The 24,930-nt window shown below is 45.6% G+C and overlaps 2 protein-coding genes across 8 annotated transcripts in view; both read right to left on the bottom strand.

The window, feature by feature from the left end:
* Positions 1-3,428: 3,428 nt before the first annotated feature.
* MRPS25 (mitochondrial ribosomal protein S25) lies at positions 3,429-24,843 on the bottom strand. Its single transcript, XM_017658161.3, has 4 exons — positions 24,583-24,843; positions 13,635-13,741; positions 4,545-4,632; positions 3,429-3,810 (listed from the first exon to the last, which is right to left on the bottom strand). Exons 1-4 carry the CDS (start codon positions 24,714-24,716, stop codon positions 3,618-3,620), a joined length of 522 nt encoding a protein of 173 aa, XP_017513650.1. The 5' UTR covers positions 24,717-24,843; the 3' UTR covers positions 3,429-3,617.
* Positions 4,544-24,930, bottom strand: part of RBSN (rabenosyn, RAB effector) — a 52,393-nt gene continuing 32,006 nt past the window's right edge. For 6 of the 7 annotated variants that reach the window (XM_017658166.3, XM_017658162.3, XM_017658163.3 and 3 more), the window contains 2 exons: positions 13,635-13,741; positions 4,544-6,974 (listed from right to left, as the gene is read on the bottom strand). The gene's annotated coding sequence lies outside the window, so the exon portion shown is untranslated. The remainder of the gene's footprint in view (positions 6,975-13,634; positions 13,742-24,930) is intronic. The other variant, XM_073231076.1, reaches the window with a different exon arrangement.

Here is a 24,930-nt window from a genome sequence, read left to right as displayed (position 1 = left end):
CAGAAAAAAAAACCTACCAAGTAATCTTTGAAAATAAGCATGAATGTTGATGACTTTTCTGGCATGTAAGTTACAAGTCTTAAGTGATTTCTGTAACGATAGCATGCAAATAAAACCCACTGACTAAACTATCTATACTAAAATGCCATTTTTATCTGAAATTTTAAAATTATGTGTGCCCTTAAAGCTACAAATGCCAATTTTCCCTTGTCCAGGTCCATTCTGATTAACCTTCCCCTTAATCAACCTTTAAACTGAGGGTACTCCGGAGCCAAGGCCCCACTGTAGCTGCCCGCAGCGACTGGCGGGGAGGCTGGAAGCCATCACTGGATAACTGTAAGCTCACAAGCCACAGGTTGCTTTTTCTTTCTAATAAGCTATTGCAATGTTTGAGAACACTTCATTGAGACCACAGTACTCAGTGCCTTTTGTGAGATGAGGGCCATTTGGCCTCCAGCTTCCCCGCATTTTAAGGTAAAACTCCTGCTGCTTCGCTGGCCTCACCTGACAGTGACTGACTTTGCCCCCATACTTGCCTGTCGTGACAATCACACTATGGAAGGTGGCTTCTAGTAAAATACAAGTGGAAGCTGTCCAGTCTCCAAATGAACTTTTAAAAAAGTCTCCCTTTGTGGCTCTCTATCCTAACAGCAATCTTGAGAATAATTAACGGTGAGCTTAAGAGAAAGGATCTTGGGGGTAGGGATGTCAGGCATTTTTAATGCACAGCCATCCTGGAATTGAGAAGCCAGTAACTGTGGCGTCTCTACACATACAGCGTAGACAAAATGCTCGGCGACACTCCTCAGCAACTAACATGCTGTGAAAAATTAAAGCTTACTCTTTGGTAACATTTGGAAGTAGCAGACTTTACATGAGGAATGGCTTTTCTCTAGGGAAGTCCAGTTGGTCATTTTAACGACCAGAGCACTCACGCACTCAGATGCTGCTGCCACATACAACTCAAGTGCTGGAATATTTTTCTACAGTCTCTGTTCTCCCAATTACCTTGTAAACCAGTGTTCAACTAGTTTTATAACTGAAAAGCTGCACCTTTTTCATAGTACAAACCATAGTTTTTACCTGTAGTTTGGACCTCTCTGTTCAATGTAGCTGCATTACATCTGTTAAAGGAAAACTCGGGTGTTAGATTTTCTTGGGACCGTTCATGTAACCTCTGCCATTCACAATACAGAAAATAGTTTATGCCATTACATTGTAATTCCAGGTTTAAAACCTGTCGAAGCTGTTGCTTGAAGTCAGCTTTGTGAAGGCATTTAAAAAACAGCATGTTCTTTTTAAACTGAATTTTATATCTAATCAATGTCTTCAGTCTTGAAGAAGAATTTGCATTGTTGTGTTTGTATATAGAGTATTGCAGTGCATGAATTAGCTTTATGCATTTTATTAAATGCTGTTTCAATGTGGCATTATTGTTGTGGCTTAATACTACCTAAATGAGGTTTATACTATTAAAGTAAATTAAAGACTAATGTGCAGCCTGCTCATTTCTCCTTATAGCTGTGACATTAATGCACTCCCACCTCACCTCAAAGTGACTTCACCCTTGGGGCCCATGAGATGGTCCACAGGACAGGAAATAACTTACTTAGGGGGCAGCCGGGCCTTTTCCAACTGGGTTGCTCCTTGGTGTGAAGTTGGAGCCACACAGGTGGCTGGGCTGTAAGGACATCTGCTCTCCAGGGTAAAATATGTTCCTAAAGTTCAGAAATTAGAAAGCACCTGCTTGTTATGTCCTCTGAGCTTATCTTACAGGCAAGGATTCTGACATCCCAAATCAGATTCTTGGAGAAGCCACTGGCAGCCAAACAGGTAGAACGGCTCTACCAGGGTCTCAAAATTAAAATAAAAGCAGTCACTCCGGAAGACCTTGTTCTCAAAAACCATCTGACAACCACTAGTGCAAATAATTAAGAGTCAGTGTCAGTTACAAAGCCCTCACAGCAGTCTTCTCTACTAATTTTCTCCCATTTCTGTACATTTTAAACCCATCTTTAATCACTAGGTAAAAAATAGGAAATGGAAGACAAAGGTTTAAAAGGTAAAGCCCCTAGTGGTTGTTTTGGTGAATTGTCCCCGCTGCCTGTGGACCAGTCCATGCAAACACGCCATCAGGCACCGGCAGGCTGGAGAGGGTCCCTATCTTGGTTCAGGGTGAGCCTCCTGGTTAGCAACCTCTGTTGGTCCCCGTGGGCCATGGAGGGCAGGGGTACTTCCTGGAAGCCCAGCAGCTGGCTGGGTTAAGAGAGCTCCCTGCAGGAGCCAGAACCAGCACCCACAGGACAGACAGGAATGGAGGCTTGCTTTCTCTACCAATATGGGGATAGGGAGAGGCGCCCCAGTGCTGACTGCTATCAGACAACCCCAGTGAGCCTGCTGTCAGTCAGAGAATGCCTGCCTATTACACACATCATTCCCTGAACACAGGTCAGGTGCGAAATCACAGTAAGCTGGACCCTGAGCACATTTCTCCCAATGTAATGGGATCATCCCCAACATCTATGTAAAACATCCCGGCTGCACATCACTTTCCATGGCTAACTCATCAGAGGCAGATACCACTTCTATTCCCATTTCACAGACAGCCCAGCCACGGCTCCAGCCAGCAGAGCTCAGGCCCCCTCCCCCTGCTCTGAGCCCCACTGTTCGGCTACATCCCGCAGGCCAGTCTCCTTGTCCCGCTGCCATGGGCCTGTGCTCCCACTGGTCCTTCACTTTCCACCAAGCAAACCTATTCTTGATATGACCCTAGACAGCTCTGCTGTCTCCTGAGTAACTGAAGTGACAGCAGTGTCACTGTCCTGTGAGGAAGGAACTAACACACAGCCCTTCAGCAGCCCCTTGACCCCAACCCGAGTCGGCAAGGCCCAACCGGGCAGCAGGGCAAGTGATAGGCTGCCAGCCCAGCCCCGGGCCTCTCCCGGCCAGGCAATGCCTTTTCCTGCCTCCTCTTGGCCTGTGAACCGACTGCTGCCAGGCATGGAGCTGGCCAGGCCTCCTCATCCCTGGCCTCAGGAGGAAGGAATTGTCTGGCTGGAGGGGAAAAGGTGAGCGCCACACAAAGGCTCACCTAAGAATCCAAAAGGAGGGGGTGTCCACACTGCCAGCCAAGATGGCTGCAGCTGGACCCAACCCGGGTCCAGGTGGAGAGCCAGTGGAAACCAGGGAAAGGCTGAGACGGGGGTGTGAACAGGCTGTGGCCTATGTTTCCCCATCTCAAAGGCCTCTCCCCACACAGGCCCTCCTACCATGCCCACCAGATCTACACCCACCACGCTCCTGGAAAACAAACAGCACTTTATTGGCCCAATGGAGCCAAGAGGTTGAACAACTCAACTGCAGAGATTACATCCCGCCCCCTGCCACCATGCCCCATGCCCACCAGATCTACGCCCACCACGCTCCTGGAAAATAAACAGCACTTTATTGGCCCAATGGAACCAAGAGGTTGAACAACTCAACTGCAGAGATTCCATCCCGCCCCCTGCCACCCTGCCCCATCCTTTACATGGGTGTGTGCAGGGGACCCATTTTCTGCAAAAAGATTTCTGAGTCTCCAAGGACACCCAGAGGCTTCCCTGCACATGGCCGGGAGCCTAGTCCTGAGCACCAGCTTTCAGCGCTGTCTTGTACTTCCCCGTCATCTCCTTGGGCAATGGCACCAGGCGCGGGCAGGGTACCTGCCCTTCCACCTCACAGATGCACTCCCGCAGGCAGTACTTCCGGGGCCCAAAGTGGGCTGGGTGAGAAAGCTCTTTTTTCTCTTCCTCCTCCTCCTTGAGAGTTTTCCTGGCAAAGAGGACAGACAGCAACGAGGTATGGACATCACCATTCTGAGCCTCCAGGAACCTCACCATCAACCAGGGAGATGGGGGCCTCCTGGGCCTCCTAACCTGCTCCTCACTCCCCAGGCCTATTCCCCCCTCCCCACAGGCTCCCGGAGGAGGGAGCAGAGAGGGCAGAGGCCCTCTGCTGGTATGCAGCCCCAGGCCCCACAGTAGACAGTCACCTGGGAGGCACTCAGCCAAGAGGTGGTTCCAGCTCTGACTCAACAGTCAGGACAAGGAGCCTAGACATGCCTCTGTGTGTTTCCCCCAAGACAGCCTTCCTTGGCATCTCCCCACTCCTTCCTTCATGTATCGAAAAAGACAGCATAGCAGGTCCTGGGGCTAGAAACCCACTGGCGCCAAGCTGGGATTCCCAAGGACAGAAGTGGTCACAGCTGCTAGGCAGGCTTCTGGGCAGCACCTCAGCTTCCCAAGAACCAGAAGGGAGGGACCGACCATCTTTATCCCCACGTCACAGCAGAGGGGGTTAGACTCAGAAAGGCTCAGTGACGGTCACATGCCTGGTGAGCAGCCAGGCAAATGGAAAGGGCTCGGCAGCTCCTGCGTTCCAGTCAGTGTCTGAGGCCCACGTCAGAGGGCCTATCCTCCCGAACCCCCCCCCAACACACTCCTTTCCGCTCTCAGAATCTCTAGGCTAAGACAAATGCTCCCCTCCTGGTCAACCCAGCAACTCACTCATTCTTCCCCAAGATTTTTTTGATGTGCTCCATAATCTCCTTATTGCTCTTGGTCTCCACATCCACAAGAACCTGCTCCCCAGAATCTGGAAACAGGAAGCAAAAGAGAGAAGAAAAGCTAAGAATTTGCACTTCTCAGTGCACTCCTCAGCCTCAAATGGTAGTGATTTGGGATTTGCTTTTAGTGGAGAAACATTTTAATGATAAATATGTCTGTCTACATAATTCATAATGTTACCCTTCCTTTTTCCATATTTCTTCAAACATGAGCAGACAAGTTTTACATAAGTACAAAACATACTATTTTATTAGAAAGAAATTCCATGTTCATGGATAGAGTCAATGTTGTTAAAGATACCAATTCTCCCCCAAACTGGTGTATGGGTTCAATGCAATCCCTATCAAAATCCTAGGTGTTTTTGTAAAAACTGCCAGCTGTGCCTAATATTCATGCAAAGGACCCAAAACAACCACAAAAAATTTTAGAAAGCAAGAAAATGCAAGGGTGTTCACTTTCCAATTTCAAATTTACTATAATTGACAGTAACGAAGACCAGGTGGTACTGGCATAAGAAAAGACAAAAGTGTAATGGAACAGAACTGAGTCCAGAAATAAACTCTCATACTTACGGTCAACTGATTTTCAGCAAAGATTCCAAGACAATTCAATGGGGGAAAAACAGTCTACAACAAATGGTGCTGGAACAAGCGGACACACACATGCAAATGAGTTTAGACCCTGAACTTGCAACATTAAAAAAAAAAAACTTCAAAGTGGATCAGAGACCTAAATGTAAGAGCTAAAACTTTTAGGTGAGAACATAGAAAATCTTCGTAAGTTTACCTAGGCAAAGATTTTTAGAAGTCATATAAAAAATATCCATGAAAGACAAATTTAAAAAAATCCATCAACATTGTTTTTATGCTCCAAGACACCAAATGATGATGCATGTATCTGAGAGGTCTTGTATCCCAACTACATAAAGAACTCTCACAACTCATTAACACACATTCCAACTAAAAAACACAAAATATTTCAACAAATATTTGACCCAAAAAAAGCGGCTATTTACAGATTGCAATTTACAGATTCAATGCAATCCTCAACAAAATACCAATGGAATTTTCAATGAACTAGAGCAGATAATCCTAAAATTTACAAGGAACCACAAAGAAGCCCGAATAGTCAAAGCCATCCTAAGAAAGAACAAAGCTGAGCATATGCAGTGAGGGAGTCTCTGCAATAACTGGTGCTGGGAAAAGAAAGCCACAAGCAAGGCAATGAAACTGAGCCACTGTATTACATGACACATAAAACAATCTTAAGTGGACTAAACATCTATAAATATAAGACATGAAGCCTTAATAAAACAACTCATGAAACATAGGCGGCAGCTGCTGGTTTCTAGACAGTTTGCTCTTCTGTCTCCGTGTACTTTTCCCTTTAACCCAATAAATTCCTCTGCTTTTTCTTGCTTTCCGGTCTGCTGAATTCTTTCTTCGAGGATCGGACAGACTCACGGAAACACAAGGTAACACTTCTAAACTGAGCCAACAGGGCTCCTGCCCAGGAGACCTAGGCGGCCAGCCCTGAGGGCAGCTTGGAGGCAGCTGATGGGGGGACTTTAAGTGAAGGAGGCTCATTTGCTTATATCAAAGTATTGGCCTGAGAGGCAAGCATCTAATTTAATACTGAGCTGGGAATGCTGACCAATAGGTAGCTTATCCACTCCCTCCAGCAAGTGCCATTTTTTTAAAACTGTAAGCCACCCCCACCAGCCCCACCTTCATGCCCTCTTTGCCTCCCAACAGCCAGCAGGTGCCATTTTTGCATTAGTGTTTGTGGCTGCTGCCCAGGGTGGGGGGCTCTCCTTGATCGCCTGGCCCTGGTGGGCAGAGGGCTTGGGTTCCTGGATATCACCAGGTTCTACCAATGAGAGAGAAAGTTCCTGGCAGGTGGCCGCCCCAGGGCACTGCAGACAGTGGACTGAAACACCCCCCACTCTGTGAGAGCGGCCCACGTGCTGGTCCTGAGCCTCAGCCTGAGGCGCAGGCTTCAGGCCCAGCATGCCCGGAGGATCCTGCAATGCTGGGAATGTCGGTGGGTGGAGGCCACTGCACTCTCCCTCTGCTTCGCCCCAGCTTGCTGGTGTCACCTAGAAAGACCGGTGGCCACCAGGCTTACACTGTGGTTCCGTGGGACTGTTTCTATGTATGTACTGTGAAAGCTGCTGCCTGGGAATCTGTCTTCCAACTACCCTGACTTAAAGTCTGGATACTACCAGAGGTCCTCCCCTTCGGGAGACTGACAGGGCACCACACACCCTCAAGTACTGGGAGCTGTAAAAACTCCTTAACAGGCGGCTTGGACAATCCATGGCATCTTCACAGGCCACTCCTTCAAGACTGGGGCTGGTGGTGGTTTCACCTAAGGTAGCAAAACCAGAGTCAAAATGAGAACACACAGGAGAATGTTCCTTACCTGCCTTCCATATTTCTTGCCTTACTTTAGACATTTTTCCTGTTAAAAATAATATACAGAAAAGGTTGAAAAAGAACCTCATGGCCTTTTTTTTTCTATCACCTGTCTGATCTTTAACAACATAGCTTAGTATTTCCTCTTTTCAAATTTTACACCCAAAATAAAAACCCAATGGAATACAACAAAGGAAAAGAAAACAAGAACCTTGAAAATTGTCATGAGCAATTTTTTTCTGGATACATCTCCCTAGGTAAGGGAAACAAAAGCAAAAATAAACAAGTGGGACTACATAGAAAGCTTCTGTACAGCAAAGGACTCTATCAAGAAACGAAAAGACAACCTATAGTATGGGAGAATATATTTGCAAACAAGACATCTACTACAGAGCTAATATCCAAAATATGTAAAGAGCTCCTCACACACTCAACATGAAAGAAAACAAATAACCCAATTAAAAAATGGGCAGAGGACCTGAACAGAGACATTTTTCCAAAGATGACATACAGATGGTCAACACAGATAAAAAGATGCTCCACATTGCTAGTCATCAGGGAAATGCAAATCAAAACCACAGTAAGGTACCACCTCACACCAGGCAGAATGGCTGCTATCAAAAAGACAAGAAATAACAAGTGTTGGTGAGGATGTGGAGAAACAGGAACCCTCCTACACTGTTGGTGGGAATGTCAATTGTGCAGCCACTGTGGAAAGCAGTACGGAGGTTCCTTAAAACACTAAAATTAGAAACACCATATGATCCAGTAACTCCACTTTTACAAAGTTACCCAAAGAAAACAAAATCCCTGATTCAAAAAGACACACGCACCCCTATGTTTATCACTGCATTACATACAACAGCCAAGTTGTGGAAGCAACCAAGGTGCCCATCAATAGACGGAATGGACAAAGATGTGGTACATAATACAATGGAATATTAGCCATAAAAAAGAAATCTTGCCATTTCAACAACACAGACTGACCTAGGGGGTATTTACGTGAAATAAGCCAGGTGGAGAAAGACAAATACTATATGATCTCACTTATATGTGGAATATAAACAAAACAAATGAACAAAACAGAAACAGACTCATAAACACTGAGCAGTGACTGGTGGTTACCATGAGGAAGGGGTTGAGATACCTGAAATAAGTGAAGGGGTAAAATGACAAAGTTAATATGCAAACGCAAAAACCTACAACAGCCAAAGTAATTTTGGAAAAACAAAGAGAACAAAGTTAGATTTATACTACCTCATCTTAAGACTTATAAAGCCACAAAAACCAAGACAATGCAGTATTAGCATAAGGACAGACGCAGATCAGTGGAGGATGAAGTGCAGAAATACATGGTCAAGTCATCTTGTGCGTGTGGCAGGATACATATAACATAAAATTCACCATCTTAACCATGTAAAGTGTATAATTTGGTGGTTTTAGCACATTCACAGCGCTGTACAACCATTACCACTATCCCGTTCCAGAACTTTCTCATCACCCCACACAGAAATCATTGAACAGTGCCTTCCTGTTCCCCACAGCACCCCATCCCAGCCCCCTCTGGGCCTGCCTGTAAACAGCATTACACGACAGACAGCCTGCAGGGCCAGCCTCCTCTCCTCGGCTTCACGCTCTCAAGGCCCGTCCGTGCTGTAGCCCATATCAGTGCTTACGGTTCCTCGTGGCGGAGCAGTGGGCACTGCATTTTGTTTATCCATTCATGGTTGACTCATTTTTGACAAAGATGTCAAAGAAATTTAATAAGGAAAAGACAGTCTCTCAGCAAACAGTGCTCTAACAACTGAATAGCCCGAATCTAAAAACCAAAAATGAGCCTCAGTCTCTGTCTCACTTAATACACAAATAGCTCAAACTAGACCACAGACCTAAACATAAAATCTAAAACTAATGCTTTATAGAAAACATGAGAGAAAATCTCTGCAACCTTGGGGCAGGTAGAGATTTCTAAATGTCAAAGGAAACAAATGATAAACTGGAGTTCATCAAAATTAAAATTTTGCTCCTCAAAACGTGTCCATTAAGAAAATGAAATGCCACTGACCAAGAAAAAATTCACAGTACACATATCTGAGGAAAAGACTTGCCTCCAGAATATATTAAGTTCAGTAAGAAAACAGCCCAATTGTATGTACTGGTGTAGCATGACCCTGCCAGTAGGCCTTTGCTCGTTTTTGGAGTCCAAGTGCCTGGCTCCACCTTTGATGGCTCAGGCGCCCTCTTCAAAACGCAAACGAACACACCGTGGCCACTGCGACTACCTCCCCATGGCGAGGCTCCTTAGTTTAGATCTTGATGTCAATACTGACCATCTGGGCCACGTGTCTCCTCTTCCTGCACTTGAAATTCTCTGCTCCTGTGTTTCACACTTGCTCACAGAGTGAGCCTGTGAAGCCCTGGGCCCCCATGCTCGGCCCAGTAAAGCAGATCCCCACTGGCAAGTGCACTCCAGCCCAAGACCTCGCTGTGCGGCCCCAGGCGGGCCATGTGCGCTCCGGGCGCTGTGAGGAATGAGTGTTTTTTATTCCCATCAAAGTTTTGTAATGGTTGCTGCTGACCGTCATCTTGTAATCATAGTAAGAACTATAAGGGCTGGTCCAGCCATGAAACTGCTCATTGACAGGCCAAGATGGGCACAAAACAAATGGAGCAACAGATTCAAATAGACGCTTTTACAAAAGAAATATATGAATGGCCAAAAACCACATGAAGATACTCATGGGAAACGCAAATTAAAACTTCAGTGCCTACTGGAATGGCTACAATTCAACATTCAATGTGATGAGCTGCATAACGGCCCCCAAAGATGTCCCAGTCCTAATCCCCCAAAACCTATGGATATGTCACCGTCCATGGCCTAAAGGGCTCTGTGGATGTGATAAAAGCCAAGGGCCTGGAGGTGGGGGGTGCCCCCGGATACACAGCAGGCCCAAGTTAGTCCACAGTCCTGCACGTGGGAGGGCCTGCCCAGGCAGTGGCCACAGGGACATGCCTTGGGAAGAGCAGGCAGACAGCAAATGGAGCCACAAGCCAAGGAATGTGCATAGCCTCTAGGAGCTGGATGGCGAGCAGAAATGATCTGCCCCAGAGTGCAAGGTGTGCTAACACCTGATTTTCATCCATGTTGGACGTCTACCCTCCAGACCTATAAGATAAGAAATCCGTGTTTGAAGCCACCAAGTTTGTGGTAATTTGTTACAGCAATTGCAGGAAATGAATGCAAGACCCCACTGCCAGTTTGGATGAGGATGCCCAGCCTGCAGGCCTCACACCCTGCTGACTGGAGGGCGAAGTGCACAACCATTTTGTTCCTAAAACATTACATACCTTTTCTACACAGCAATCCCATCCTGAGGCCACTTCCCTGGAGAACCAAGTGCCTATGTCCACACAGACTACTTGCGCAAGAAGCTACTGCCATGCATCTCACCTTAGTAGCCCAAGGCAGAAGCAACCCCTGACGGCCACAGAGGCCCAGCCACAGTGTCTTTGGGATCCTGGGCGGCACCAGAGCTAAGCCTAGGCTCACCCTGTCCCAGGCCTGGGACCCTGCTACCACAACCGCCTCCCTCCCCAGCGGCTTCCATGGGCAGCAGGCCCACTCTGTCATCAGCACACCTTCCCTGTTCCACCCACCCCTCTTTCATCTCCAGTAAGGCTCAGAGTTACATGTCTGTCTTGGCATCCCATCAAACCCAAAAGATTATCAACAAGGCACAGACTGGATACAGAAACTGTGGTATATTCCTCCAGTGCAATGCTGCTCAGCAGAGAACACGCACACACTGGTGCACACACATGGCCACATACTCATCAGGGATGTGGTGAGTAAGAGCCCAACAGACAGGAATGTACTGTGCAATTCTATATGTATGGAGTTCTGAAACACAAAACTAATCTGTGGTGAAAAAACCCTACCAGTGGTGGCCTCTCATGGAAGGAGAATTAACTGGAAAGCAGCATGAGGGACTTTCTGGAGTAACAGGAATGTTGTTTCCTCACTGGGAACATCGTGACACAGGTCTGCAATGACTGTCAGGACTTGTCAATCTATGCACGAGAGACCTGTGCACTTCAGCATGGGTGCTCTGCACTGCGGTAGTTTCTTTAAACACAAACACAGAACACTACTGCCATACCACCTCTTTTCCCTCCAGCCCCTGACCGTGCTCCACTTTTCACAGCTCTGCTCTTCCACTACTCTAATGCAGCTTTGTGTCCACCTGCCTCCTCCTGCTGGAACATCTTCTCTGCCAGGCAGAGATCTCTGTGTGGCTCTCTGACCCTGAGCGCCTAGACTGGCACCTGGCTCCTGGCAGGGAATCCACACACTGACTGAATGAATTCAGAGCATCATCACGCTGTCCCCTGAGGCATCCCCCAACCTACACTACACTGGGTTCTCGGAACTGTGTGAGGCAAATGTTTGCCTACACCTGGGAAATAAAGCAAACGGAACTTGACGTGCTCAGGGCAGGAGGGCTGCGCAACAGCTTGGCCAAACACATGCTCCTGACGTCCAAGCACAAGCCTCACTTAACACTGTTCCCTATGCACTTTCTGCAAATACACTACACCCGTGCACTGGTCACGAGAGTGTGGCCACACTGAGAGGGAGTGGCTTTGGGACAGAGGGGCAGGGGCCCAATCTAAGGGTGCAGGAGAGCCTCTGGGGAGCAGTGGTGCCCAAGCTGAGATATAATGGACTTTTACTGAAATCTGTTGCATTCTAATATACTAACAATGAATTAGCAAAAAGAGAAATCAGGAAAACAACTCTGTTTACAAATGCATGAAAAAGAATAAAATACCTAGGAAGTGAAAGACCTATACCCTGAAAACTACAAGACACTCATGAGAGATATTAAAGAAGACACCAATAAATGGAAATACATCCCATGCTCATGGATAGGAAGAATTACTATTGTCAAAATGACCATCCTGCCTAAAGCAATCTACAGATTAAATGCAATCCCTATCAAAATACCAACAGCATTCTTCAGTGAACTAAGACCTGAATGTAAGTCATGAAGCCATAAAACTCTTAGAAGAAAACATAGGCAAAAATCTCTTGAATATAAACATGAGCAATTTTTCCTGAACACATCTCCTCGGGCAAGGAAAACAAAAGCAAAAATGAATAAATGGGACTACATCAAACTAAAAAGCTATTGTACAGCAAAGGAAACCATCAGAAAAACAAAAGGCATCCTACAGAATGGGAGAATATATTCGTAAATGACATATCCGATAAGGGGTTAACATCCAAAATATATAAAGAACTTAGACGCCTCAATAACCAAAAACCAAATAACTCAGTTAAAAAAATGGGCGGAGGATATGAAGACACACTTCTCCAAAGAGGAAATTCAGATGGCCAATAGGCACATGAAAAGATGCTCCACATTGCTAATTATCAGGGAATTGCAAATTAAAACCACAATGTGATAGAGAACAGCCACTATCCAGAAGACAAGGAACAACAAATGCTGGTGAGGATGCGGAGAAAGGGGAACCCTCCTACACTGCTGGTGGGAATGTAAATTAATTCCACTGTTGTGGAAAGCAATATGGATGTTCCTCAAAAAACTAAAAATAGAAATACCATTTGACCCAGGAATTCCACTCCTAGGAATTTATTGGAAGAAAACAAGATCCCTGATTTAAAAAGACATATGCACCCCTATGTTTATCACAGCAATATTTACAATATCCAAGATACAGAACAGAAGCAACCTTAGTGTCCAGCAGATGATTGGGTAAAGAAGATGTGGTACATATACACAATGGAGTATTATTCAGCCATAAAAAGGCGGCAAATCCTAACATTTGCAACAAAATGGACGGAGCTAGAGGATATTATGCTCAGTGAAATAAGCCAGGAGGAGAAAGAAAGTACCAAATGATTTCACTCACTTGTGGAGTATAACAACAAAGCAAAACTGAAGGAACAAAACAGCAACAGACTCAGACTCAAAGAAGCGATTTGCGGTTACCAAAGGGAGGTGGGTGGGGAGGGAGGGAGAAGGGGATTAAGGGGTCTTATGATCAGCATACATAATGTAGGGGGGTCATGGGGAAGACACTGTAGCACAGAGAAGACAAGAAGTGACTCTATAGCATCTCACTGTGCTGATGGACAGTGACTGCAATGGGGTATGGGGCGACTTGATAATACAGGTGAATACTGAAACCACAATGTTGCTCATGTGAAACCTTCACAAGATTGTATATTAATGATACTTTAATTAAAAAAAGAACTGTGCTTAAATAAGAACAAGTAGAAGCAGATCTCTGGCAGAGGAGCCAGTGTGAGCAAAGGCATCAAAACAGGTGCAACAAGGGGGTTTGGCAAAACCAGTGTCCGTGGTGTGGGCATGCAGGATGTGAGGGGCAACAGGAGGCGGTGCTGGGTGGGCCAGGGGAAGAAGGGCCCAGATCCCAGCAGCCTTGGTGATGCTTCCTGGTCCAGGGGCCACAGTGACAGAAGTAATGGCAGTGACAAGAGCACATGTGACATCAGCCTGACTGCTGGGCGGTAGAGAGGGCTGGGAGGAAGGGCAGTCGACGCCGGCAGAGGCCCCACACTCACCTAGGTAGAACCGCAGGAAGGGTGATGGTGTCATGTTCTTAAACATCATGATCTGCACCCAAGGGTTTTTGTACTGGATCTGAGGTATGTTGAAAAACACAAATTTCCTGCAAGAAGGAAGAAATGAAAGCTGTGAAACAATTTTTCATCTAAATTTTTTGGCACCTGCTGGTTTGTCTACTGGATTTTGTCAGATTTCTCGGGGGACTCTGTCCCCTCAAAAGGCTGAGAAAAGCAGCTCCCAGGAATCTATTGGTATGGCTCTGAGTGGCAGGTGCTGGGCCCTTCTGGTTTGTCATTTGAGGGAAATGAACTCTGGGCCCCTACCCCCCACTGCATGCTATCCTAAAACCAGCCTAAGCATAAATGTAAAAATAAAACTATAAAATGTTCTAGATCTTGATTTGTGTGCTGGTTCTAGGGCCTATTCATCTGTGTGAGTTCCTCAGGCTGCACACTTACAGGTACACGCATACCTCAAGTAAATCACACCACAACTTAAAAATAAATGAGACGACAGCCAGAAGAGGACAGAGGTGGGGAGGCTGTCTTGGAGATCCAAGAGCCAAGAGGCGAGAGGCAACACTGGACCACACTGTTTGGGGGCAGGCCAGGGTGCTGGGAGTCCACAGACAACTGAGAGACATGAAGCCCTATTCTTGAAGCGACACTGAGGTGCCACTACCCTCCCTAGGACTGTCTGCATGACAGTGCCCTGGCCACTGAGCTCCACAGGTTAGGAATGAGCTTTGTCAAACAAAGTAACAGAGAAGCTCTTGTCCACCAGCTGAATGGGCCTGGACATCTGGCTGGTGTCCCTCCAAAGGGCACTGTCCTGAGCAGTCCTCAAGCAAAAGATACCAACTTTCCATTGTGGACTCAGGCCAGAACTGTGTGCTTGACCGTCATCAGCCAGCTGCTGAGCTCTCATGAGACAGGTCATGAATAGCTGGCTGGTATCTCAGTCCTTTCAACAACGAGATCAGATGAGACAGGTCAAGAACATTTCTAGATGGCTCACTGCATAAGCACAGCATCCCTACAGTCTTGCGTATGTCAAGATAAAAAGAGAAGTGTAGAAAGATGGCGGTGTGAGAGGTGAGACAGACTTCCTCCTAAAACCACATATAATATGAAAATATAATTAATACAACTAATCCTGAAAGAGCAACAGGAAAGAAGGCTGCACCAGACTGCATACATCTGGAGAACAGAGCAGACCTCACGAAACAGGGTAACATACCAAAGCTATGACCCAACAGGAACGAACCCTTCCCCCATCCCAGCTCACTGGCCAGAGGAAGAGAAACAGAGTGGGGAGAGAGTGGAGGCCTGGCACTGCTGAACACCCAGCCCTGGAGATCTGCTCTGGGAGAACAAACCTACATTGCATGGTGCTCTGGTGATTAGTGGGGATGGAAAGCTAAGACAGGTGGAATAACCTGGAAAGACTGAGATGCCAGCCACTTGTGGAAAACAGGGATCCATATCCAGCTGCTCTGGGACAAAAAAAAAAGTCTGAGACACTTCCTAACAGCGAGAGGGCTGCTAAAGGGGCAAGGATTGCACAGAGCTTACTGCTCAGGAGAAAGGACAGGTAGACAAAATTGTCCAGGTGCACTCTGCCCAGCAGGTTGGGAACTTAAATGATCTTCAGGTGCTCCATCTCCCCCCCCACCCCCCCCACACCCCCTGCCGGCTGGCTATGCAGCTACAAGACAACCAACCATGATAGCAGCCTGCTGTGACTTCCTCCTGGCTAGCCTGCACCTGGCTCACAAACCAGCAGCTCCTGCCCTGGTGTCAGGCCAGTGAGAGGGAAGCCCCACCTACAGCAGCTACAAACACAAAGCATAAAGGCTTACACCTGTGTGTTCAGCCCACTGGTTCTGGCAGTGGAGACAGGTATAGCAGCCAGAAAGCAAGAAACAGCTCTTTTCTCCCCCCACGCACTGCACCACTCCCCTGTGACCCCCAACATTGCTCCAGGGGCTAAGCAGCTCAAGAGAGTAGAGCTTCTGGGCACTAGAAGGCACCACATACAAATATGAAACATCAAAGGAACCTGGTTCAAAGCAAAATCTCAACACTAGAGAAAGGACTGAGTGAGACTGAATTAATAAATCTTCCTGAAAGAGATTTCAAAATAAAAATCATAAACATGCTCATGGAGGTACAGAAAAATATTCAAGAACTCAGAAACGAATTTAGGACAGAGATCCAGATACTGAAGAGCAACATGGAGGGTATTAACAGCAGATTAGATATGGTGGAGGGGACGATAAATGAAATAGCAGCTAGGGAAGAGGCATACAAAGAAGCTGAGGCACAGAGAGAAAAAAGGATATCTAGGAATGAAAGAATACTGAGAGAACTGTGTGACCAATTCAGACGGAATAATATTCTTATTATAGGGGTACCAGAAGAAGAAGAGAGAGAAAAAGGGATAGAAAGTGTCTTTAGGAAGTAATTGCTGAAAACTTCCCCAAACTGGGAAAGAAGATAGTCTCTCAGGCTATGGAGGTGCACAGATCTCCCAACACAAGGGACCCAAGGAGGACAACACCAAGACATATAATAATCAAAATGACAAAGATCAAGGATAAGGACAAACTATTAAAAGCAGCCAGAGAGAGAAATAAGATCACAAAAAAAGGAAAGCCCATTAGGCTAACATCTAACATCAGACTTCTCAGCAGAAACCTTACAGGCCAGAAGGGAGTGGCATGATGTATTTAATGCAATGAAGCAGAAGGGCCTCGAACCAAGAACACTCTACCCAGCAAGATTATCATTTAAATTTGAAGGACAGATTAAACAATTTTCAGATAAGCAAAAGCTGACAGAATTTAACTCCCACAAACCACCTCTATGGTGTATTTTGGAGGGACTGCTATAGATGGAAGTGTTCCTAAGGTTAAAAAGCTGTCACCAGAGGTAATAAAAAGGGATACACAAAGAGTACAGAATATGATACCTAATATCTAAAGTACAGAGAAAGAAAAAAGGAGGGGAAAAAAAAGAACCTTTACATTGTGTTTGTAATAGCATACTAAGTGACTTAAGTTAGACTCTTAGATAGTAAGGAAGTTACCCTTGAACCTTTGGAAACCATGAATCTAAAGCCTGCAATGGCAATAAGTACATACCTATCGATAATCACCCTAAATGCTGAATGCACCAATCAAAAGACATAGAGTCACTGAATGGATAAAAAAACAAGACCCAACGACATGCTGCCTACAAGAGACTCACTTCAAACCCAAAGACATACACAGACTAAAAGTGAAGGGATGAAAAAAGATATTTCCTGCAACTAAAAGAGAGAAAAAAGCAGGAGTTGCAGTACTTGTATCAGATAAAAAAGACTTTAAAAGAAAGTCACAAGACAAAGACGGACATTACATGATAAAGGGGTCAATCCAACAAGAGGATATAACTATTATAAGTATCTACGCAACCAAGACAGGGGCACCTACATATGTGAAACAAATACTAACAGATTGAAAAGGGGAAACAGAATGCAATGAATTCATTCTAGGAGACTTCAACACTCCACTCACTCTGAAGGACAGATCAACCAGACAGAAAATAAGAAAGGAGATAGAGGCACTGAACAACACATTAGAACAGATGGACCTAACGGACATCTACAGAACTCTACACCCAAAAGCAGCAGGATACACATTCTTCTCAAGTGCACATGGAACATTTTCAAGAACAGATCATATACTATGCCACAAAAAGAGCCTCGGTAAATTCAAAAAGATTGAAATTGTACCAACCAGCTTCTTCATACAAAGGTATGAAACTAGAAATAAATTACACAAAGGAAACAAAAAAGCCTACAAACACATGGAGGCTTAACAACATGCTCCTGAATAACCAATGGATCAATGACCAGGAGCTGGTTCTTCGAGAAAATAAAACAAAATAGATAAACCCCTAGCCAGACTTATCAAGAAAAAAAGAGAGTCTACACACATAAACAGAATCAGAAATGAGAAAGGAAAAATGACTACGGACACCACAGGAATACAAAGAATTTTTAGAGAATACTATGAAAATTTATATGCTAACAAACTGGATAACCTAGAAGAAATGGACAACTTTCTAGAAAAATATAACCTTCCAAGGCTGACCCAGAAAGAAACAGAAAGTCTGAACAGACCAATTACTAGCACTGAAATTGAACTGGTAATCAAAAAACTACTTAGGAACAAAACTCCTGGATAGATGGCTTCACCCCTGAATTTTATCAAACATTTAGTGAAGACCTAATACCCATCCTCGTTAAAGTTTTCCAAAAGGTATAAGAGGAAGGATTATTTCCAAACTCATTCTATTAGGCCAGCATCACCCTAATACCAAAACCAGGCAAAGACACCACAAAAAAAGAAAATTACAGACCAATATTCCTGATGAACATAGATGCAAAAATACTCAACAAAATATTAGCAAACTGAATTAAAAAATATATCAAAAAGATCATCCATCATGAGCAAGTAGGATTTATTCCAGGGATGCAAGGATGGTACAATATTACAAAGTCCATCAACATCATCCACCACATCAACAAAAAGAACAAAAACCACATGTTCATCTCCACAGATGCCGAAAAAGCATTTGACAAAATTCAACATCCATTCATGATAAAAACTCTCAACAAAATGGGTATAAGTACTTCAACATAATTAAGGCCATATATGACAAATCCATGGCCAACATCACACTAAACAGCAAGAAGCCAAAAGCCTTTCCCTTAAGATTGGGAACAAGACAAGGATGCTCACTCTCTCCACTTTAATTCAACATAGTTCTGGAGGTCCTAGCCAGGGCAATCAGACAACACAAATAAAAAGCAACCAGATTGGTAAAGAAGAAGTTAAACTGTCCCTGTTTGCAGATGACATGATATTGTACATAAAAACCGTAAAGAATCCAGTCCACAACTACTAGATCTAATAACTGAATTCAGCAACATTGCAGGATAGAAAATACACAGAAATATGTTGCACTTCTACACACTAATGATGAACAGAAAGAGAAATCAAGAAAACAATTCTGTTCACAATTGCATCAAAAAGAATAAAATACCTAGGAATAAACCTAACAAAGGAAGTGAAAGACCTATACTCTGAAAACTACAAGACACTCGTGAGAGAAATTAAAGAAGAGAACAATAAATGGAAACACATCCCATGTTATGGATAGGAAGAATTAATGTCAAATGTTGCCATTCTGCCTAAAGCAATCTACAGATTCAATGCAATCCCTATCAAAATACCAACAGCATTCTTCAACAAACTAGAGAAAATAATTCTAAAATTTAAATGGACCAATAAGACTCCAAATAGCCAAAGTAATCCTGAGAAGGAAGAATGAAGTGGGGGGGATTACACTCCCCAACTTCAAGCTCTACTACAAAGTGACAGTGATCAAGAAAATTTGGTACTGGCACAAGAACAGACCCACAGACCAACAAAAGACTACAGAGCCCAGATATAAACCCAAGTATATATGATCAATTAATATATGATAAAGGAGTCATGGATATACAATGGGGAAATGACAGCCTCTTCAACAGCTGGTGTTGGCAAAACTGGATGGCTATATGCAAGAGAATGAAACTGGATTATTGTCTATGCCCATATACAAAAGTATATGGATCAAAAGACCTGAATTTAAGTTATGAAACCATAAAACTCTTAGACGATAACATAGTCAAAAGTCTCCTGAATATAAACATTAGCAACTTTTTTCTGAATGCATCTCCTCCTCAAGCAAGGGGAACAAAAACAAAAATGAGAACATGAGACTACATCAAACTTAAAAGCTTCTGTACAGCAAAGGACACCATCAACAGAACAAAAAGGCATCCTACAGTATGGGAGGATATATTTGTAAATGACATATCTGACAAGGGGTTAACATCCAAAATATATAAAGAATTCACATGCCTCAACACCCAAAAAGCAAATAACCCAATTAAAAAATGGGTGTAGGTTATGAAGAGACACTTCTCCAAAAAAGAAATTCAGATGGCCAACAGACACATGAAAAGATGCTCCACATCACTAATTATCAGGGAAATGCAAATAAAAACCACAATGAGATACCACTTCACACCACTTAGGATGGCCAGTATTGAAAAGACTAAGAACAACAAATGCTGGCGAAGATGTGGAAAAAGGGGAACCCTCCTACACTCCTGGTGGGAATGTAAGCTAATTCAACCATTGTGGAAAGCAATATGGAGTTTCCTCAAAAAACTAAAAATAGAAATACCATTTGACCCAAGAATCCCAGTCCTAGGAATTTATCCAAAGAAAACAACTTCTCAGATTCAAAAAGACATATGCACCCCTATGTTTACTGCAGCACTATTTACAATAGCTAAGATATGGAAGCAACCTAAATGTCCATCAGTAGATGAATGGATAAAGAAGATGTGGTACATATACACAATGGAATACTACTCAGCCATAAGAAACAAACAAATTCAGCAATTTGCAACAACATGGATGGAGCTGGAGGATATTATGCTCAGTGAACTAAGCCAAGTGGAGAAAGACAAGTACCAAATGATTTCCCTCATTTGTGGAGTATGACAACAAAGCAAAACTGAAGGAACAAAACAGCAACAGACTCACAGACTCCAAAAAGGGACTAGCGGTTACCAAAGAGGAGGGGTGGGAGAGGGCAGTTGGGGAGGGAGGGAGAAGTGGATTCAGGGGTATTATGATTGGCACACATGGTGTGCGGGGTCACAGGGAAGACAGTGTAGCACAAAGAAGACAAGTAGTGACTGTGGCATCTTACTATACTGATGGACAGTGACTGCAATGGGGTATGGGGGGCACATAACAGGGGTGAATGTAGTAACCACATTGTTTTTTTATGTGAAACCTTCATAAGAGTGTATATCAATAATAACTTAATAAAAAATAAATAAAAATAGAGAAGTGTAGACTATAATAAAACAAGTATCTGTGTATCCACTATCCAGCTTTAACACTGTTAACAACGGACTATATTTTGTTCAGTTTTTTTGTAAAAAAAAAAAAAAAAAAAGTAAAGCACTTAGATATACATAATAAATAAATAAATAGGACCATGAAACAAGCATGGGGGACAGTCTTACAATCTAAGAGAGGGGACACCCCCAAACTTGGATGGTTTGAATTATGACGTGAAAACCTCTGCATGGCAAAATTTACCAAAAACAAAATCAATGAGGGCCATACCAAAAGAATGTTTACGAAACTCAAAACACCAGGCTAATTTCCTTGCTACAGTTTTATACATCAGTAGGATTTACAACTCAAACAAAAGGCAAAGCCCACAAAGGCCAAAACCTAGATAGCCTGTGAAGAGGTTCTCAGTACCTTCCCAATAAAGTCACAGGAACTCAAATGATTTTCACCTGTTGGATTGCAGATTACCAAAGAAGCGGCAGAAGTGAGGAAACCTTTCCTTAGGAACATAAATTGGTTTAATTTCTCTGGCGGGTCAATTTGGAACTAGCAAAATGTTAAAAGCAAAGATCCCAAGCCAGTGATTTCCCTTCTGCGCAAAAATGTGTGAGGTTTACTGCAGCACCGTTACAGCGAAGGAACAGAAACAACTTAGATGCCAACTCACAGACTGATTAAATACATTAGGACACAACTGCACATCTGGATCCCTCTCCATCCAGAATGGCTGACCTATAAGGACTACAAAACGGGTTCCTTGCCCTCTTGCTTTGGTCAGCCGGGAGCACTGGCAAAAGACAGGAAGGAGGGGGCAGTCAAGGTATGTATTCCCCTGACTCACCTCCAACTGTCCCAGGCTCCTGCTGGGCAGCCCTCCTGTCTGTCTGTCCACAGGTTCCAACAACCATTCTCCCCTCACTTCTGCAAGCTGAGACCTGGGGTCTCACACTGTCCCTTGTGGGTTCTTTTCCCCATCCTCTGCCCACAGCCTCTTAATTAAAGACTTACCAAATAATCCTAACTTAAATGCATCCCTCTGCCCTATATGTCAGACAACAGAAAGGTGTGAGCGGTACATGGGACAAAGGATGGTCGCCTGGCTTTACCACTTCCCAGGACAAGTTGCCCTGGGCCTCAATGTTTATGCCAAGATGATGGTGATGCAGGGCAATGAGTCCAGACTGGAGTTGGAAGAATAAAGTGGGGGTGGGTGGGGGGGTTATGCTCCCCTACTTCAAGCTCTACTACAAGGTGACAGTAATTAAGACAATTTGGTACTGGCACCAGTGATGGTGGGGGCTTCCTGACTTGCTCTTTCTAGCCCCACTTCACTTGTAAGTGTGCCCTCAGCGTTTTTAAGATGAAACTGGTAGAATCAACCAAAAGCCTGATTGTGTAACCATTATGTGGAGAGACTCAAGTGGGGCAGAATCTGTAAATGAAACAAAAGCAATGACAACTCCAGGGGACAAAAAAGCCTTGCAAAAACAAAAAGGAAAAATAACCACAGTACATGGTACTGTGGCTCAACTGCACCGTGTTCACAAAGTCCTACTGATTTAAACACTGATACTGCTCTACTGCTCCACCCAAAATTCTGAAATGACTGTATTGGGAGGATGGGAGGTCAGGGTGGGTAGGGAATGGCAGTAGTGGGGAAAGAGCTAAATCCTTTCAACATTAATGCCTCCAGCCACAACAGTGAGAAGTAGGTCCCAAAGTATGGCATTTAACTACATGGAGGGCAAACCCTAATTAAAACGGTCATCAGAGTTGAAAGTTGTTGCTGCCAGGGGGGCGCAATGGAGATTAGGGCCTGCAGACCAGAGAGCGCACAGGACTGGAAGCCCAAAAGCTGGATTTACCTTCCTGGGCCTAGGATGTCTCTGCTCAATACCCCCCACCCACTAAAACACACACACACGCACACAGCGCAGAGTAAGCCAATGTGACAGAACTTCATATAAATCCAATGGGGCATAGCCACATGGGCATTCCTCACACCAACAACTACTGGGATAAAAATCAACAGGGATTTTTAAATGGTTCTTGCTGAAGCATGGGAGGAAAGCTAGTAACTGTAGGTAACCTTTAGTCACGTACCTGCTATATATGCCAGGCCCCTTGCTAGACACTTTATACTAGAATCCTCAGTGACCCTGGAAGGTGGGGTTTTACAACTAAGGAAACAGGCCAGGAAAGTTAAGTAACCCACCCAGGTGACACAACCAGTTATGTGAAAGATCCTGGCTGTAAGGTCTGGCCTGCACCATGCTATTCAGTATGTACCTGATTATCCAATCCACCCCCACCCTAAGCTCAGGGCTGGATGCAGACGACGCTCATAAATGCCAGCTGCTGCTTTTATTGCATCTCACAGGCAAGAACACATGGCAGAGGTGAGCAAGGACTCAGGCCTCGGACCCTGAAAAGGGCAGCTCCCCACATGCCCAGCAGACACCCCAAGACTATGGCTAGCCCGGGGCTGTGGTACTGGCCGCTGGCACTTGGGATGGAGGAAAGTAGTCCGGGTCAGGACAGCTGAAATGCTGAGGGCACACCTACAAGTGAAGTGGGGCTAGAAAGAGCAAGTCAGGAAGCCTAAGGCCAGCCAATCCCAAAGGGCACAGGTGTGACAGGCTACCCCTGACAATTAGGAATAATGAAGCACAGGTGGCTGTTTGGCTTACAGGCTATGAAAATGCCAGTACGAGGCCTGCAGGCTTATTTTGATTAACCATTAAAAAACCAGAGATTTACACATACATCTGAATTCCTGGCTTCTTGAGAAGTCAGAAAGTCGTCAAGGAGCCCACACGGCTAAGATGTAGCCAAGTGGTGAATGGCTGCTTGGGACACAGCAGGATCTCCACACAGGTCCCCCAGCTTTGCTCTCTCCTCTCCCAAACTGCCTGGCCTCTGCCCTGTGACTGCTGGTATGCATGGTATGAAGGAGGCTCTGGGTCACCAATCACCCCAAGATCAAGTCTTCTAAGAAGCCCTCACCCCATCTGACCCAGTGCAAGCAGGTCCAAGTTGTCAGGTTCACCTATGGAAAGCAAACAGCGGGGTGGTCAAAGCTGCTCACCAAGGGGGCCACCGAACTGGGAGCTGCTCTCTCTCCATTTTGATCTACTCCACACCCCCAATCCCAAAGTTTCCTAAGGATAAGGTCCTTCTTAGTCACTGCTGAATTCCCGACACAGAACACGGGGACCCAGCATTCAAGACGCCCTCAGCAAATTTATACTCAATACCTGAAAAGCCCAAACCACTGCTGGTATCTCAAGGTTCAATCCAAACCTTTCACTTGCAAGCTTCCCTTCAACCAGGCCCTACTCTGGCCCAGGCCGAAAAACATCCCGGTGTTTCCACTAATTTACAAGGGTGCTGATCTGCAGGAGAGAAGCCCTTTCAGAACCACACTCACTAGCTGGCATGGTACCCTGGACAAGCAAAGCACTCAACATATGTGGGTGGGGGGATAACCACCGGGTTTCTGCGAAGATCAAATGAGATAATGCACAAGCCTCTGCGCCGCGCTGCGCTTATAAACTCACTAAGTGGAAGCAGCTGTTACTTCTGTCACCGCATCCCCGTACCGGCCCCAGGACCGGACCCTCCCCGTCAGGAACGAGGAGGGGCGACTCGGCCTCAGCCCGCCCCGCACAGGCGGTTCGGAGGCTGCGGCCTCTCTGGGCTGGCCTCGTCCCCCACCGGGAGGGGAAGGTGTGCTCCGCTCCCCGCGTCACGACTGCGGCCGGCACGGCTGCCCTCTTCTCAGCAGGAACCTGGAACAAGCTGCTTCTCGGCCTCCTCGTTTGTAAAATGGGGGCACTGGCACCCACCTGTGGGGGCCTGCCCCAGGATTAAGTGACGCCTGGCGCAGCTCCAGGCGTCAAAGTCACCAGCGCCTTCTTACGGCGATCAGGGCAGGTCTGTGGGGGAAGCCCCGCAGGGCTCGGACTGACCTGGCGCCCTCACCCAGCTTCCCGTGCGTGTTATAGTTCACCGTCATGACCTTCACCACGTCCTTGAACACCACGTCCCCCTGGCCCAGGTACTGCAGGGTGCGGCGGATCGGGAAGCGGCCTTTCATAGGCATGGCGGCGGCGGAGACCGGCCGCGAGCCAGCGGAGCGGGCAAAACCCACGGCAGTACACGCCGCCGCCCTGCTGTCCTCACGCCGGGTCCACTCCGCGCTGGTTTCCACTTCCTGCGCAGACTCACAGGAGACCCTCCCGGCGGCCAGCGCGCGCCGCGGGGCAGCTTGGAAATTGCAGTCCTTGTTAACCGCGTCTTCCGTGGGAGCGGGGCGG

Source organism: Manis javanica, chromosome 3 (genome assembly GCF_040802235.1).
Source record: "Manis javanica isolate MJ-LG chromosome 3, MJ_LKY, whole genome shotgun sequence".
NCBI lineage: Eukaryota > Metazoa > Chordata > Mammalia > Pholidota > Manidae > Manis > Manis javanica.
Note: the sequence above shows the minus strand (reverse complement) of the source record. Positions and strands in the feature narration are given on the sequence as shown.